Source organism: Gallus gallus, chromosome 5, assembly GCF_016699485.2.
Source record: "Gallus gallus isolate bGalGal1 chromosome 5, bGalGal1.mat.broiler.GRCg7b, whole genome shotgun sequence".
In the NCBI taxonomy this organism is placed as follows: Eukaryota; Metazoa; Chordata; class Aves; order Galliformes; family Phasianidae; genus Gallus; species Gallus gallus.
Window position 1 is genome coordinate 10161817 of NC_052536.1, and position 13187 is coordinate 10175003.

The 13187-nt window shown below is 33.3% G+C and overlaps 1 protein-coding gene across 1 annotated transcript in view; it reads left to right on the forward strand.

Annotated features, from left to right (window-relative positions):
- PDE3B (phosphodiesterase 3B) overlaps positions 1–13187 on the forward strand; it is a 76489-nt gene that overhangs the window by 55653 nt on the left and 7649 nt on the right. The window contains exons 2-10 of the mRNA NM_001031182.2: positions 1140–1190; positions 2065–2313; positions 3757–3899; positions 6888–6994; positions 8547–8748; positions 9275–9348; positions 9827–9930; positions 10692–10826; positions 13020–13131. Of these exons, the coding sequence (NP_001026353.2) occupies positions 1140–1190; positions 2065–2313; positions 3757–3899; positions 6888–6994; positions 8547–8748; positions 9275–9348; positions 9827–9930; positions 10692–10826; positions 13020–13131 (1177 nt within the window). The remainder of the gene's footprint in view (positions 1–1139; positions 1191–2064; positions 2314–3756; positions 3900–6887; positions 6995–8546; positions 8749–9274; positions 9349–9826; positions 9931–10691; positions 10827–13019; positions 13132–13187) is intronic.

A 13187-nucleotide genomic window follows, 5' to 3' on the forward strand; every position in this document is an offset into this window, starting at 1 on the left:
AATGATAAATGTTTTATACGTGTGTGTGTATATGTATATAAGCGTGTGTATGTGTGTGTGTATATATAAATTGATTTAATTATATATATATATATATATCTATATATCAATTGATTTAGGAAAGCTTATCTAAATATGCTTCCCATTGCAGAATTCCTGGTTTCTGTCTATCATCTGTTGCAAAGTCCTTGCTCATGTGTGTTAACAAACTGCGTAATGATTCTAGAATTGAAATAATAAAAGAACATAAATGAAAATAGTAGGTTCAGTCCTACCCGACCATAATTCTCTGTATGCAAAACTACTTGAAACCTTTCAGGGACTTCTTTTTGAATATTTTCTTGACAAATTCTTACGTGTGTTTTTTTCTCCTCTCTCCATGGATCTCTATTGGATGGTAATGCAGCAGTAACTTTTAGTTGAAGCAAAACTTTTTCCTTTATTCCTAACTTTTTGTTCACAAACTGCTTTAAATATTCTACAAATGATATGAATTTGTAAATTTCCCAATAGAAAATATATCTAGTAATTTGCTTTTCACTTTTGAGTTTATTGCAGAGATTTATTTTATTAGACGCAAGATTTAGCTGTAAATTGACATTGAGACTTGCCTACTGTATTAATATTTTTACTCTGTGGTTCTGCTGTTCATGTAGGAAGTTCCATTATGAGATTTGCCAAGCTTAATACAGCCCATATCCTGAAGGATGGGGATGTATTTTATAGTTTGAGGAGGAAAAAAGTGTATGTTTTTCATTTCCTGAGTTTAGTAGCTGGACCCTTGTTCTTGTGATAACTGTATTTATAAAATATATTGGATTTTAGAATGGATTGACTTTTACGAGTCTAGATGAATAGACTTAGATACTTTATCTTAGATCTTAATGTTTTATCAAAAACCTAGAAATACTGAAGTAAATCCATATAGTTTTGTCCACCGTCAAAAGATCCCTCTTGCATAGGAATTTATTCGGACATTTCTTTAGGATTTTAGCTGTTTGTAGCACTGACAGAGGAAACAGTCTCAGTTTCATATGGAAAAAATAAAAGAAGTATTTTATATTGCACCACGTAATTAATATTTATTCTATTTTTGTTTTTAAGCATTAAACATCAACTGTTACTCTTCTTTATTACAGATGATTCTTTGGGATTGGGATTTGAAGCAATGGTACAAGCCCTACTACCAGGTCAGTGTGTTATGAATCTAATTATTCTTTGATGAAATTTGACTGAGTACAGAAGTTTTAGTTACCTAAGTTGTTGTAATACACTCTAGATTATTGTATCTACATAGCAGTGATTTGGTATGTAGCAGTCAGAGGAAGTTAACAGGGCTCTGCTTTTTGTGGTGTACATGAGAATAGTATCAAACCCAGCTAAAATGGGAGCATTTTTGCTTGCTCATTGATTGACTGATCGTCTTTTAAATGTTCATTAGCATAAGATTAGGGAGTGATACCCCACAGATGTTAGAAAACTCAGACCTACCAGGATCTGACCTCTTTTCCTGAACGTTGGTTTCTCAGTCCCTTTCTTTCTTGTGTTAATGCTGGCATCTAATTAGCTATTCCTGCTCCTGTTCAGGGAGCTGTGCCAAATAAAAACTAATGTCACTAATGATGTTTTTGAGACAAGTTTTAGGATTTGTTTCAATGTAAATAGAAATAACACTGATAGCGAGGCTGTGGAAACTTTACCTCTGCAAGAGTCTTATAACAGTTTGACCACCAAAGCTTCTGTTGCCATTATTGGAGTATGTAGAGTACCAATTTTGCTTCTAAGACAAAGCAATAAAAAATTGAAGTAAGAAGAATTGGGATAGGATCTTTATTTTTAAAAAAGGAAAAAAAAAATAAACAGCTTAGTAGCTATTGTTGAATTTTAAGAATTTTTCTTTTTTGCATGAGAAATACTAGTACAAATTGCTTTGTTGGTATGTCTATGTATATTTGTTCTTTAATAGAAAAATATCTTGCAGTAGATAGGATGCTTACTTAAAATTTATAATAAAGTTAAATGTTTTGACATGTTAATAGTTTGCAACAATTCCGTCTATTTTAGAATGCTGGCAGTGGAACTGGAGTTGATCTTTCAGTACTAAATGAGGCTCGGAGCATGCTAACAGACCTCCTGACTGACCCATCCCTTCCACCGCAAGTGATTTCTTCCCTTCGAAGCATTAATAGTTTGATTGGTGCTTTCTCAGGCACATGCAGGCCAAAGGCTAATCCATTCACACCATTTCCTGGTTTCTTCCCCTGTCCTGAAGTAGACGATCCTGCTGAAAAAGGAGATCGAAAGCCACTCAAGGTCTAATTACTTTTTCATTGTCACTGTGTGTGTGTTGCCATTTAAATATACATACATATATATAGAAAAAATAATCCCTGAACTGTGTTACTTCCATTTCCAGACAGTTGGCAGGTTGTCCCAAACCAGTCAGATTGCTGGCTTAGTATCTTGAGGTTGGATAAACTGGATCACAAGCCAGATTCAGTGCATATACTGGAGCTTTCTTCCAGCGGTATGCTGACACGTGTGCTTGCTTCAGGGAGTAGACTTTACTTCTCTACTGTCAGGGATCTTCACCTGTGCTCCCATTGTTGCAAGAACGTCCACTGACACAGAAGTCCATTCTAAGCTTGACAGCACATAGTGCTCAATGTTGCGTTGTGACCAAAGTCTGGGCTCAGACAACTTGCTGCCTTTTCTAGGCTAAATGCCCAACCTACAGGAATTTTTGAGTCTTGCTTTACAGTTTCAGTTATTTTCTCTATTTTCTTGGAGATTATCTTAAGGCATCAGTCTATTCTGTTTTGTCAGACAATTTACAGGTGCTGCGTACCCTTGCTGCCTATCTAACTGCTTCCAGCATGTAACTTTTCCAGCTCATATTTGACTGATTTCAGACCTGCCTTTGATTTTGTTTAACTTGTGTATAGCAAATCACTCTGTAAGAGTGGCTTAATTAACACCTTCATTGCCTGCCCATCTGAATATTTGGTTGCTCTAGTGCAGCATTGGTGTAACTGATTTCTCTAATTCACAGAATATATTCCTCTGGTTCTCATAATAGTAGGGCTGGTTAAGGACTACTGCAGGTTTCTGTGGAGATAGTGATCTTGTTCTGCTTGTACAGTTTCACCTTTCTGGCTGTGACTATTGCTTTTTGCAGCAAAGCAAACAGGATCAAGGTACATCTTATATCAAGGACTCAGAGCAGTCTGGTGTTTCAGGATCAGAAACTAATTTTGTGTGTTAACAACTTTTCGTTATTTGAACTATATGGTAGTGAGTGAAGTCAGATCTTTGACCACTCAATGAAACTTAAAATTATGAAGTCATAATTTCTGCTAGACCTTTTGAAGTTAGTATCTGAGGATCACTTGTCCTCATACGTGATCCTTCAGACCTTACTCAATACTGCAAATGTACTGCAAATTATTGAACCATGTGGATTTCAAAGCACAAGTACCTTCACATACATTAATTTCAAACAAACAAAAGAAGAAAAATAGAACAACAAAACCACCACTACCAACAACCAAACGTAACTATTTGTAATAAGCTAAATAATTTTTAAATACATCTTTTTGATTTTCTTGGTCAGTAAGAATGATGATGAAATACTTTGCTTTTTATTTTATCATAATCAACAGTAGTGTCATATCCTATCTTCAGTAAGAAAAAAATAAAGTCTTAGTATCTAATTTCAATTACATCAGTTTCAACTATAATGAAATTATTCAACAGGGATTAATTAGCAGGAATAGCCTGCCAACACCACAGCTGAGACGATCTTCAGGAGTTTCTGGTATTCCACCTATAGAGTCACCATCTTCTAAATGGGAACGGAGTAACAGTAAGAGACCTCATCAGGACTATAATGTGTCAAGGTAAGCACCTAATAGGATTTTTAGGGTAGAATAATAAAAATTGCCTTTCAAAAATGTTCATATCTGTAACGGTGTAAGTATCTAACGTAGAATCTTGTACTTAAATTATGCCTTCAAATTCTGACAGATTAAATTGGAAAACATATCAAGTTAATGATATACCATACTTTTATAACTCTGGCCTCAAGTGGAAATTAAGTCATTTTGAGGCTGAATGTCTTGCACCATCATGGTGACTGGGGCTGAATATCAGTTTTGGTAGGAAACAAACAAACAAAAAAAGTAGTCAAAATAAATTACTTTGTTTTGCAATTGTATGATCTGTAAATGATTACTGACTTCCTCTTTCTACTTTTAGTTGAAATGTGAAAGTGATGCATATTCTAAACAGATTGAAAACTTGTTTCCTAATTAAAAGGATTATGTGACATTCTTGCGTTTGGTAGCCACTGTTGCATGCATGTATTGCAGCATTTATTATTCATACACTTATTAAGCAAGCATTAATCTATACTAAGACAGCTTTCTCATCAGTATAATGCAAAAAACAAACAAAAAAAACCCCTTTTGTTTCTAAAATCAGCATTATATTTTGAATTAAAGTTAATATTCTGTTTTCTTTTTGTTTAACTTTTCCTATGGTTTTGCTCAGTGTCTTGTGAGAAAAGTGCAATAGATGTTTGAAATTGTCATGAAACTTGTTAAAATCATCTAAAAATCATTAAAAAAAGATTTTATTGTGTAGTTGTACCTGTTGAGAGTAATTTTTACATAGATGATAAGGCAAGTAAATACAAGACTTCTTAAAAGAAAATGTGAGTTAGAGTGGTATTTGATAATTACTAATAGTAAGTGAAAGATTATATGTGCATGTCCAATAGTTTATTTATCAAGATAATATTTAACTTTAAAGTGAACCATTTAAACAATTTGGCAACTGTCGTTTTTTTTCCCCTTCAAATGACACACATGCCTCATTTTTTTTATGAACTATATAGTTTAATTCTAGTTTGTTTACAAAATATGATTGCAGATACTGAGTGTTGTTATGAATAGCTTTCCATAGGTATTGCTGTCCAGATGAATTTGACATCAGTGAAAGTTTAACTAGTCATTATATCATTTATACAGCTCACCCATGGACAACAGTTCCATTGTTTTTCTCAAATCAGGCTGAAAGCATATCACAAATTCTCACTGCTTCATTATGATGGTAGGTTAAATATTTTATGTTCATGCTGATTTGGTTATCAGCATTTGAAAGAATCTCCCCAGTCATATCCACTGGAAGTAGCCGAGAGAGGCAGTCCTACATTCCTCCCGGCTCTTTGTCCCATTGGCTCTTCCTCTTGAGTCAGTTCTTTAAATTGTCAGAAAAATAATTCAGCAAAAGAAAAAACATTGTTTTTTTCTGTCTTACAGCAGGATTCATCCCAAAGAGGAGCCCAATGTCTGGTAGAAGAGAAGCAGGCTAATAGTAAAAAGGGAGAGAGAAGTAGGAAATTTTTCTAGGAGGAAAGCTTATCGAAAATCAGATTTTTTTTTTTACATAAAGTAGCTGCTTTCGACTGAATTTTAGCCGAGTTCCCAAAGATAATACATTACACAATGGTACTATAACCTATTGTTGTAAAAATTGATTAAATGTTGCAAAATCTTCTTCATCTCTCAGGACAGTGTTCAAAAATGACTCTTAAGGTTGTTTGAGGTGAGCTGACCTTGCTTGTTAGTATTACTACACTAAAGACTGATGTAAAAAATTTTATATGCTTTAAAAGGGTACGTGTCATGAAAGCTGAACAGTTTACAAATGACAAAAAATTCACTGTCAAAATTGAATCAACTTGAACAACTTTCAAAGTTTTCCTAATAAGTCAGCATTATATTTCAAAATAATAAATCTCTCTCTATTCTCTAACTCACTTTTTTTTTTTTTTTTTTTTTTAATATCTATCTATTAAAAAAAAAAATAGGAGATTGGGTAAATAATTGTTTGACTTTCCTTTGAAATCTGACAAAATAAGACTAAAGCTGTTTGGATAAATACTATTTTCCCATTCTAAAACAAAATAATTAGATTCACATCAATTATTTTCACTGGAGACTACATGCGTACAGTTGCACATCACATCTTTGTTTACTGCAGGAAATGTTTAATTGGAAGTTAGGAGTGTAATTCTAGGCCTACAACAGCAGATGGCATAACTTGTCAATCAGGTTAACAATAGGACTATTGGAGTTGACAGTTAAAAGCAGCATTACTTTTAAGATATTTAATTATTTCATTTATTATGTAAAACTGATTCAAGAAGCAGGCTGTAGCTGCATAAGATTGTATTTGCAAGGTAAACAGTATTCTAAAAGCTTTCAGACCTATTAGAAAGTAGCCGGCTTTGATAAAGCATACACTGTTGTATCTGATATTATCACTAATGGGTAAATTCACACATCATTGTGTAATATTTAGCAGTGGGATTTTTAACGAGTTATGCAAAGCATAATGATTCAGCAAATTCCGATTACTTTCCATAATATTCTTTAAAAAACAAATGGTCTTGAAAGCATTGTTCAGTGCCCTGCAAATCTAGTTGATAAACGAATGCAATTGCTCAGATGGATATTGGACCCTTTCTAGACAACGTTCAAAAGAAGTAAATACAATTTTAGGGAATAACTGATGTGGCAAATTGTCCGAATGCACTCACTGTGCCATTTTAGTACTACATAATATTTTCTGTTTCTTTTGCACAGTACGTAGAAGTTTTTTACTATTCTGTGTGGTACATTGTCTATCTGATCTTGAACTTGATTTCTTTCTAGTACTTTTTTTTTTTTTTTTGAATGGTAGTGGAACTGGAACCATATCAGAGCAGTCTAGACATCTTGCAAGCGTTTTATTTGATAATGGCGGAATACAAGGTAGGAAACAAGGAAAATTCTTGCTGGTTGGACTTCTGATTTTGATTTCCTTATTTGTTTGTAATTCAGCCAAGGATCTCATTCAAATGGGTCTTTCGGTGCAAACCTGCTGGCGATACCAAAGCAGAGATCATCATCTTTGACATTAGCTCACCATATGGGTTCCAGACGAGCAGGTAAGATGGACATCCTGCCATCAGGCTGTATAAATTGCACAAGGTGGTAAGTACATCTTGCATTGCAATTTTTTTTTGGAATTATTTTTCATGTGAATATAACAGTAATATAACATCAGCATGTTCTGTATCTTCTAAAAATATACTTTATATATATTTTTCACCTCCTTCTAAGAATACTCAAAATTACAGTTAACATCAACTTTGTATGAGGTTTAAATATTTGTCTAATGCTATGAATCTGCAAAATGTTGTATTTGGCCTGGTTGGTAATTGTTAAAAATTGCAAAGTTTGCATACCTTAATAAGGAACCTTTCTTTTTTTCTGTTAGTACTGCAGCTTTTTGTAATAGAACAATGTTATTTAGACACTGTGGACTTAAAAATTGTCCTTTAGAGCACCAAAACTTAATTTCTGCTCTTAAGACTTGAGTCGATTTAGGGTGGCCTGTGATACTGTTTGTGACATATAACCTACAAATTCCTTATTTAAGGGCAATTTTTGAAAGGTGCCTACTGCATATTCTTTTAGTAATTTGTTAACATGCAGTGCATGATCACAACAATTACAATTGAATTTTTGTCTTGTAGTTTGCAGGAAAATAAGAAATTCAGCTATGGGACACCCACAGCACACTTACAATATTTTGCTCTTTGAGCCTTTGGCAAAGGACACTTTTTTCTCTTTCCTAAAAGTTTGTTTACAATGGTTATAATTCATTTTGTGCACTCATAGATAACCCATCTTTTCTAAGTTTTTTGCAAAGGAGAGAACTGAGACTTTGTTTTAAATTCATATCGGGTATATAGTAACCAAAGTATGATTTTATGGGCTTTCTTTCCTGGATTTCTAGGAGTAAGCTCTAGCTTAGTTTTTTCACAGCAATGGGGACTTATGTGTATGTAAGCAAGATTGATTTTGTTGTTGTTATGTTTTTTAATGTTTGAATTACCCATGAACAAACTTTAGGGTTGTGTTTTATTTTTGTTCTGTTTCATTTCTTTGTTTAAAGTGCATTATTAGGCAGATTTGAATGGATTATCATAGCATTAACGAAGAGGCACATCACTGTTAATAATGGCCAATATCTGCCCAGTTTAATCTCTAGCTTCAAAGACATGATTGCAACTTTTTTTCTTGCTTTGTTTTTAAAAGTGTCTTGAGCCTTTTTTCCTTAATCACAAAACAACGAAGAAAAAGATTTTCCCCAGGCCAGTTACCAATAATGAATTGTTTTTGCTCATTTGTTCTGGAAAATTTAAATATAAAATCCTGAATCAGAAAAGGAAATCTTCAGCGATTGCTTAGAGCTTGCCAAAGTTAAAAACAAAACCCTTCAAAGCCAGATGTTGTACCATCTTATGTAGACTACTGCTTCAGATGCGTGACTGTGGAATATTAGTAACTCTCAAAACATGGAATAAATCTTGCTGATCTATGTATATTTATTTCCACGTTCTTTACAACTTATAAAAATTGTTTGATTCCAGTCTTTCTAAACAGAAGTGTTTTTACTGTAATCTGATCCCAATGTTATGTTTGTTTTGGAAGGTGCTTCTCCCGGCCTGAGTCCAGTGGGTTCACCTACTCATGGATCTGTCTCCAGTGGCAGCTGGTCGCCTGTAGAATTTCCTGATACTGCTGATTTTCTTACAAAACCAAGCATTAATATCAATAAGCCTCCGGCACACACATTTAGTTCTCCAGATTATCAGCAACAAGTTAAAACACCTGTGGGTTATGTGTGTAGCAGGTACTGTAGACTGTTAAATTTTCACTAACTCAGTGTGTTGGAAATACTAATAATATTTTCAAAAAAAGAAAAATATCAAGATCTATTATTTATTAGTAAGGAAAAAAGGCATATCATAATAATTTTGTTGCCCAGGGAACTGAAGAGTGAAGCATGTGTGCAATTGAACTGAAATGGTAGGAAAAGCAGCAGTTACTGTGGAGTAACAGTATTTTACAGATTTTAGGGAATTATTTCCTGCTTGGGATCTTAATTCTGTATGTCTAAACACTTTCTAAATAACTAACCTTACTTTGTTAATCTGTGTAGGTGAATTTAGAGGAGGTGATAGATGATTATTTTCAAAGTACAAGTTAAATTTGTATGTGTCTAAATAGAGAAAGCACTCATGGTCATGTGGTGGAGGAACCTTGAAAAGCGTTCCTTTTAAAGGACAGTAATTTGCAGACATTTTTCAATAGAATTTAGCAATGGCAAAAGAAGAAAAATACTGAATGTTTTAAATATTTTTCATGTATTCTGTAAGCTGTGGACGTCAGATACTCAAGCCTATTCCATCACTAGAGGAAGAATTTGTGGAATATAAAGACAAAAAATCAGGTGGGATTTTGAAAATACATAAATACTTTTTTTTTTCCCAAAGCCAATTAAATTAACATATTTCTATTTCTACATTAAATTGTACTATAATTTTTAAGTAATGTCTATCCATATGTTTTATTTCACTTGATATGATTGATGTAATCTAAAATGCTGACTATTTCAGAATAAAGAATAATAGGCTACCAGTTGTACCTTCCTAGAGCTGTACTCAGTATTTCAAAACGTCTCTACCATCTCAGCTAAACTTAACACTGAAACAATTTGTGAGAGTAAAAAGTCATGTTACCTGTTCTATATCTTCAAATATGTTTTGTAGTAGATTTCCTCCTTTACAACTTCTTGTTTTCAAATTCTTAAATAATTGGTTTAGAAACAAGCTTTTGTGAAGAGATCTGTATAAATTAAAGAATTATTAGGCATTAGTATTTTACAAATAAATTATTGATATAGTAATTATCTATTTATTTTTTTTAAGGTGAAGTTGGAAGCTCTGGTCTCTCAAAAGAGCCTTTCCACCAGGCAGAGGAGACAAAAGACGAAAAGAAGGAAATAATTACTCAAACACAAAATAATTCACTTGTAAGCATGCTATTGCAAAAGAACTTGCAGTAACTTATGTCAGTAGAGTATTTCTTTATCAGTTGAAACACACTGTAAAGAGATTTTTACATTGCTAATAACTGTCATATCTGAAGGGAAATGGTGCATCACCATTTTTTTAAATTAAAGTTTACAATTAATGATAGTATATTTCTATGTTGCATAAATGTCACCACCAAATGACAAGATAGTGAACTGCATGAATTTTTGTTCATTAAAATTAATTTGTTTGGAGTTAATGTAGATAGTATGTTTAAATACTAATTGACTGGTATTTTCTCCTGGAAGTTTATGAAGTATGTGGCAATTTCAATGAAACTATGGACGTTCACACAATGCAGTATATTGGAAGTGCAAGTAGACAAAGTGTTTCTTAAGGTTTACTGATATTTTGAGTCCTCACAATGCTTTTTTAAAGCTAGTTCAGCTAAGGAATTATCAAAGCTCAGTATATGTTTTGGTACCCTGTGCATTTTTTCTTTGTTTGATTAACTCAGCTTGGTTTAAAGGTTATGATGATGATAAAATAATTATAACTATCTCAGGAAGCTTCCCCCAAATATGAAAAGTCCAGTGTTATTTGTACTGTTGATTTATTATTTTCTCATAGCCACAGATATGGCACCATTGAATAAATTCAGTAATGGTTTATAATTTTTGTAGGGTTTTTGGTCGTTACTGTTGGCAAATTAGTTTTCATTCTTATTTCAGAGGTGATTAAATCTCTTACTCTTATGCAGGTGGTGCAGAGTCCTAAATTAGAAACAATGATAACGGAACACGAATCACTGATGGAGAAAATGAACAATTGGAATTTCCAAATTTTTGACCTTGTGCAAGAAATGGGAGACCAGTCTGGAAGGATCCTTAGCCGGGTTTGTTGTCTTCTGTTGTATGAGGGATAGCAAGGGTGCTTGAAGCTGTTATGCCTTTATAATAATTTAAACCATGAAGAAATTTTGCATTCAAAGGATATTTGAAAACTAAGTTGTGAAGTAGAAATTTCATTTTTCACGTACTACATCTCATTGTAAACCGTAAGTGCTTTGTTTATAGGCATATTGCTCCAGTTTGGCTGAATTCTCTTTTCAGTGTAAAATACGTTCGATTTATGGTTACTGGAATAGGTTTGTAGTAATGTGCCATTTCCTATAAGAATTGTCTCCTGCTTTCAGAATTACTACTTTGTTTGTCAACCATTTCCTTTTTTCTTAATTTCAGTAAAGTATTTCTGCCAGAGCTATACCTGTGGCAGAAGAGAAGTGATCTTTTAGGCAGTCTTTTGCCTCTTGATCCTACAAACAATGGGATTTTTTTTTCCATGCTGCTTTCTGCATGTTGTATCCCTTTTATCTCTTTCTGATTTACTATTAAGATCTTTAGTGCAGTTTAATGTTGTGCTGAAGCCAATCTAATGGCAAGTGCAAAAGAATGAACCTGTTTGCTCTTCCACAGACTTCCTCATTCATCAGTGTCACCTGTGAACTTCTGTCTCTTTCTTTATGCTGGATTTAGGAATTGTGGGGTTATAGTATGAGCTGGATTTGGTTCTGATCCAAAGATACCAGCAAGCCTTATTCTTGCTGGTATCTTAATTTTCTAAGTATTCTACCCTGAATTAGAATGCATGTTTCTTTTGGTTCAAAGGTAGTGTTATGAACAAGCACCTGGAGTGAGGGAAACAGGCTAAAAGTAGTCAGGTGCTGGTGGAAAAATAGACTGGTGTCTATGCTGAAGTCAGGAAAAAACAATGGGGATAATTTAATTTCTGTCATTAGATGCTATCTTTTCTTTCCCAGTCTACAAGTATTCTGGCTATTACTCTAAGTCTTCAAGTAGGTGTTTTTTTCTTTCATTTTTTTACTTGATCAAAATTGACAGGACTTTTGTCACCTCAGCTATTGACTGCTGTTAACGTGCAGTGTAGAATGCCACAGTCCATTTTTCAGTGGTATTTTTGCAGTTGTATAGCAATGTTCTTTGATCCATACTAGCTGGCATTTCATTTGTTTGCAAACTGTAGGATAGTTCAAACCTGTAAGTAATTCAGTGTGCAGGTTTCTATTTAACCAGAATTTATGTATTGGTTCTTCCTGGTTTTATGTGTATGTGTTTTATCTCTTCTCCTCCCCAGTCCTTTTGTCAGGTATACTATAAGCATATGATATGTATTTTGGTTAAAATCCAAATAAAAGCTGCATTTTTATAATTATTAATTGTAAGATACACAGATTGGTAATGTAAAAAGGGAATGTTTCGGACAGCTGAAAAGGAGTGGCGTCCCCTCATTTTGTTCTCATGTTGCTTTGAGAACCTCATACATTTTAGAGCTCGTTCACTCTCAAGTGGCTGGGTAGGAGCTGGCAAAAAAAAATGAAAAATAGTGTTTTACTTCATAAAGCTTTCTCAATATTTGCAGTTTTAAAGTACTTTTATGTCTCTGTAGTCACCAAATTCTACTCATACACTTCAAAGTTTTTGTACTGTATGTACATGTATGGATGTTCTGAGGACACTGTGTTAGCTTTTGATAGGTTTGTTAAGAAATACCTGAGATTTGAATAGAAAAGATTTTTTTTCCAAGGTCTCAAAAATAAATACGAAATGTGATGTGACGACTTTTATTTATTTTTATATTAATGGATCTGCTACTATAGTTAGGTAATCTGAATTTTTGAGTAATAAGTAATAATCTAGATTTCTTCTGTTTAGGTCATGAGATAAAACATGAGTTCACTTATGTATTATGAGAAGTTTGGTGAATATTATTCGAACAATTAGTGTTGCATATAATCAGTAGCAAAATGCAGGTTTTTTTATCATATGTATTTAAGAGGATGATAAAAATGCTTTTTTAATTTTTTGAATTAAAATGATTAAACATCTAACTGTATGACATTAGCTTTCAGGCAAACTTTAATGAAATATCAGTAATTTTCAGCTCAGACAGCAAGCAAAATTTTTAAAGATGGGAATATTTTTCCCATCTTTAAAAATTGGAAAAAAGCAGAATATGCTCAGCTATTGTGACGTTTTCCAGGCTAAAATTCATTTTAATATATGTTTAGGTAACTTACACCTTGTTTGAAGACACTGGTTTGTTTGAGATTTTCAAAATCCCGATTAAAGAATTCATGAATTACTTCTGTGCACTGGAAGATGGCTACCGAGATATTCCCTGTAAGTAATATCCAATTGTATATGTTTTTTTCTTTTATATTTATGCATTTTCTTGA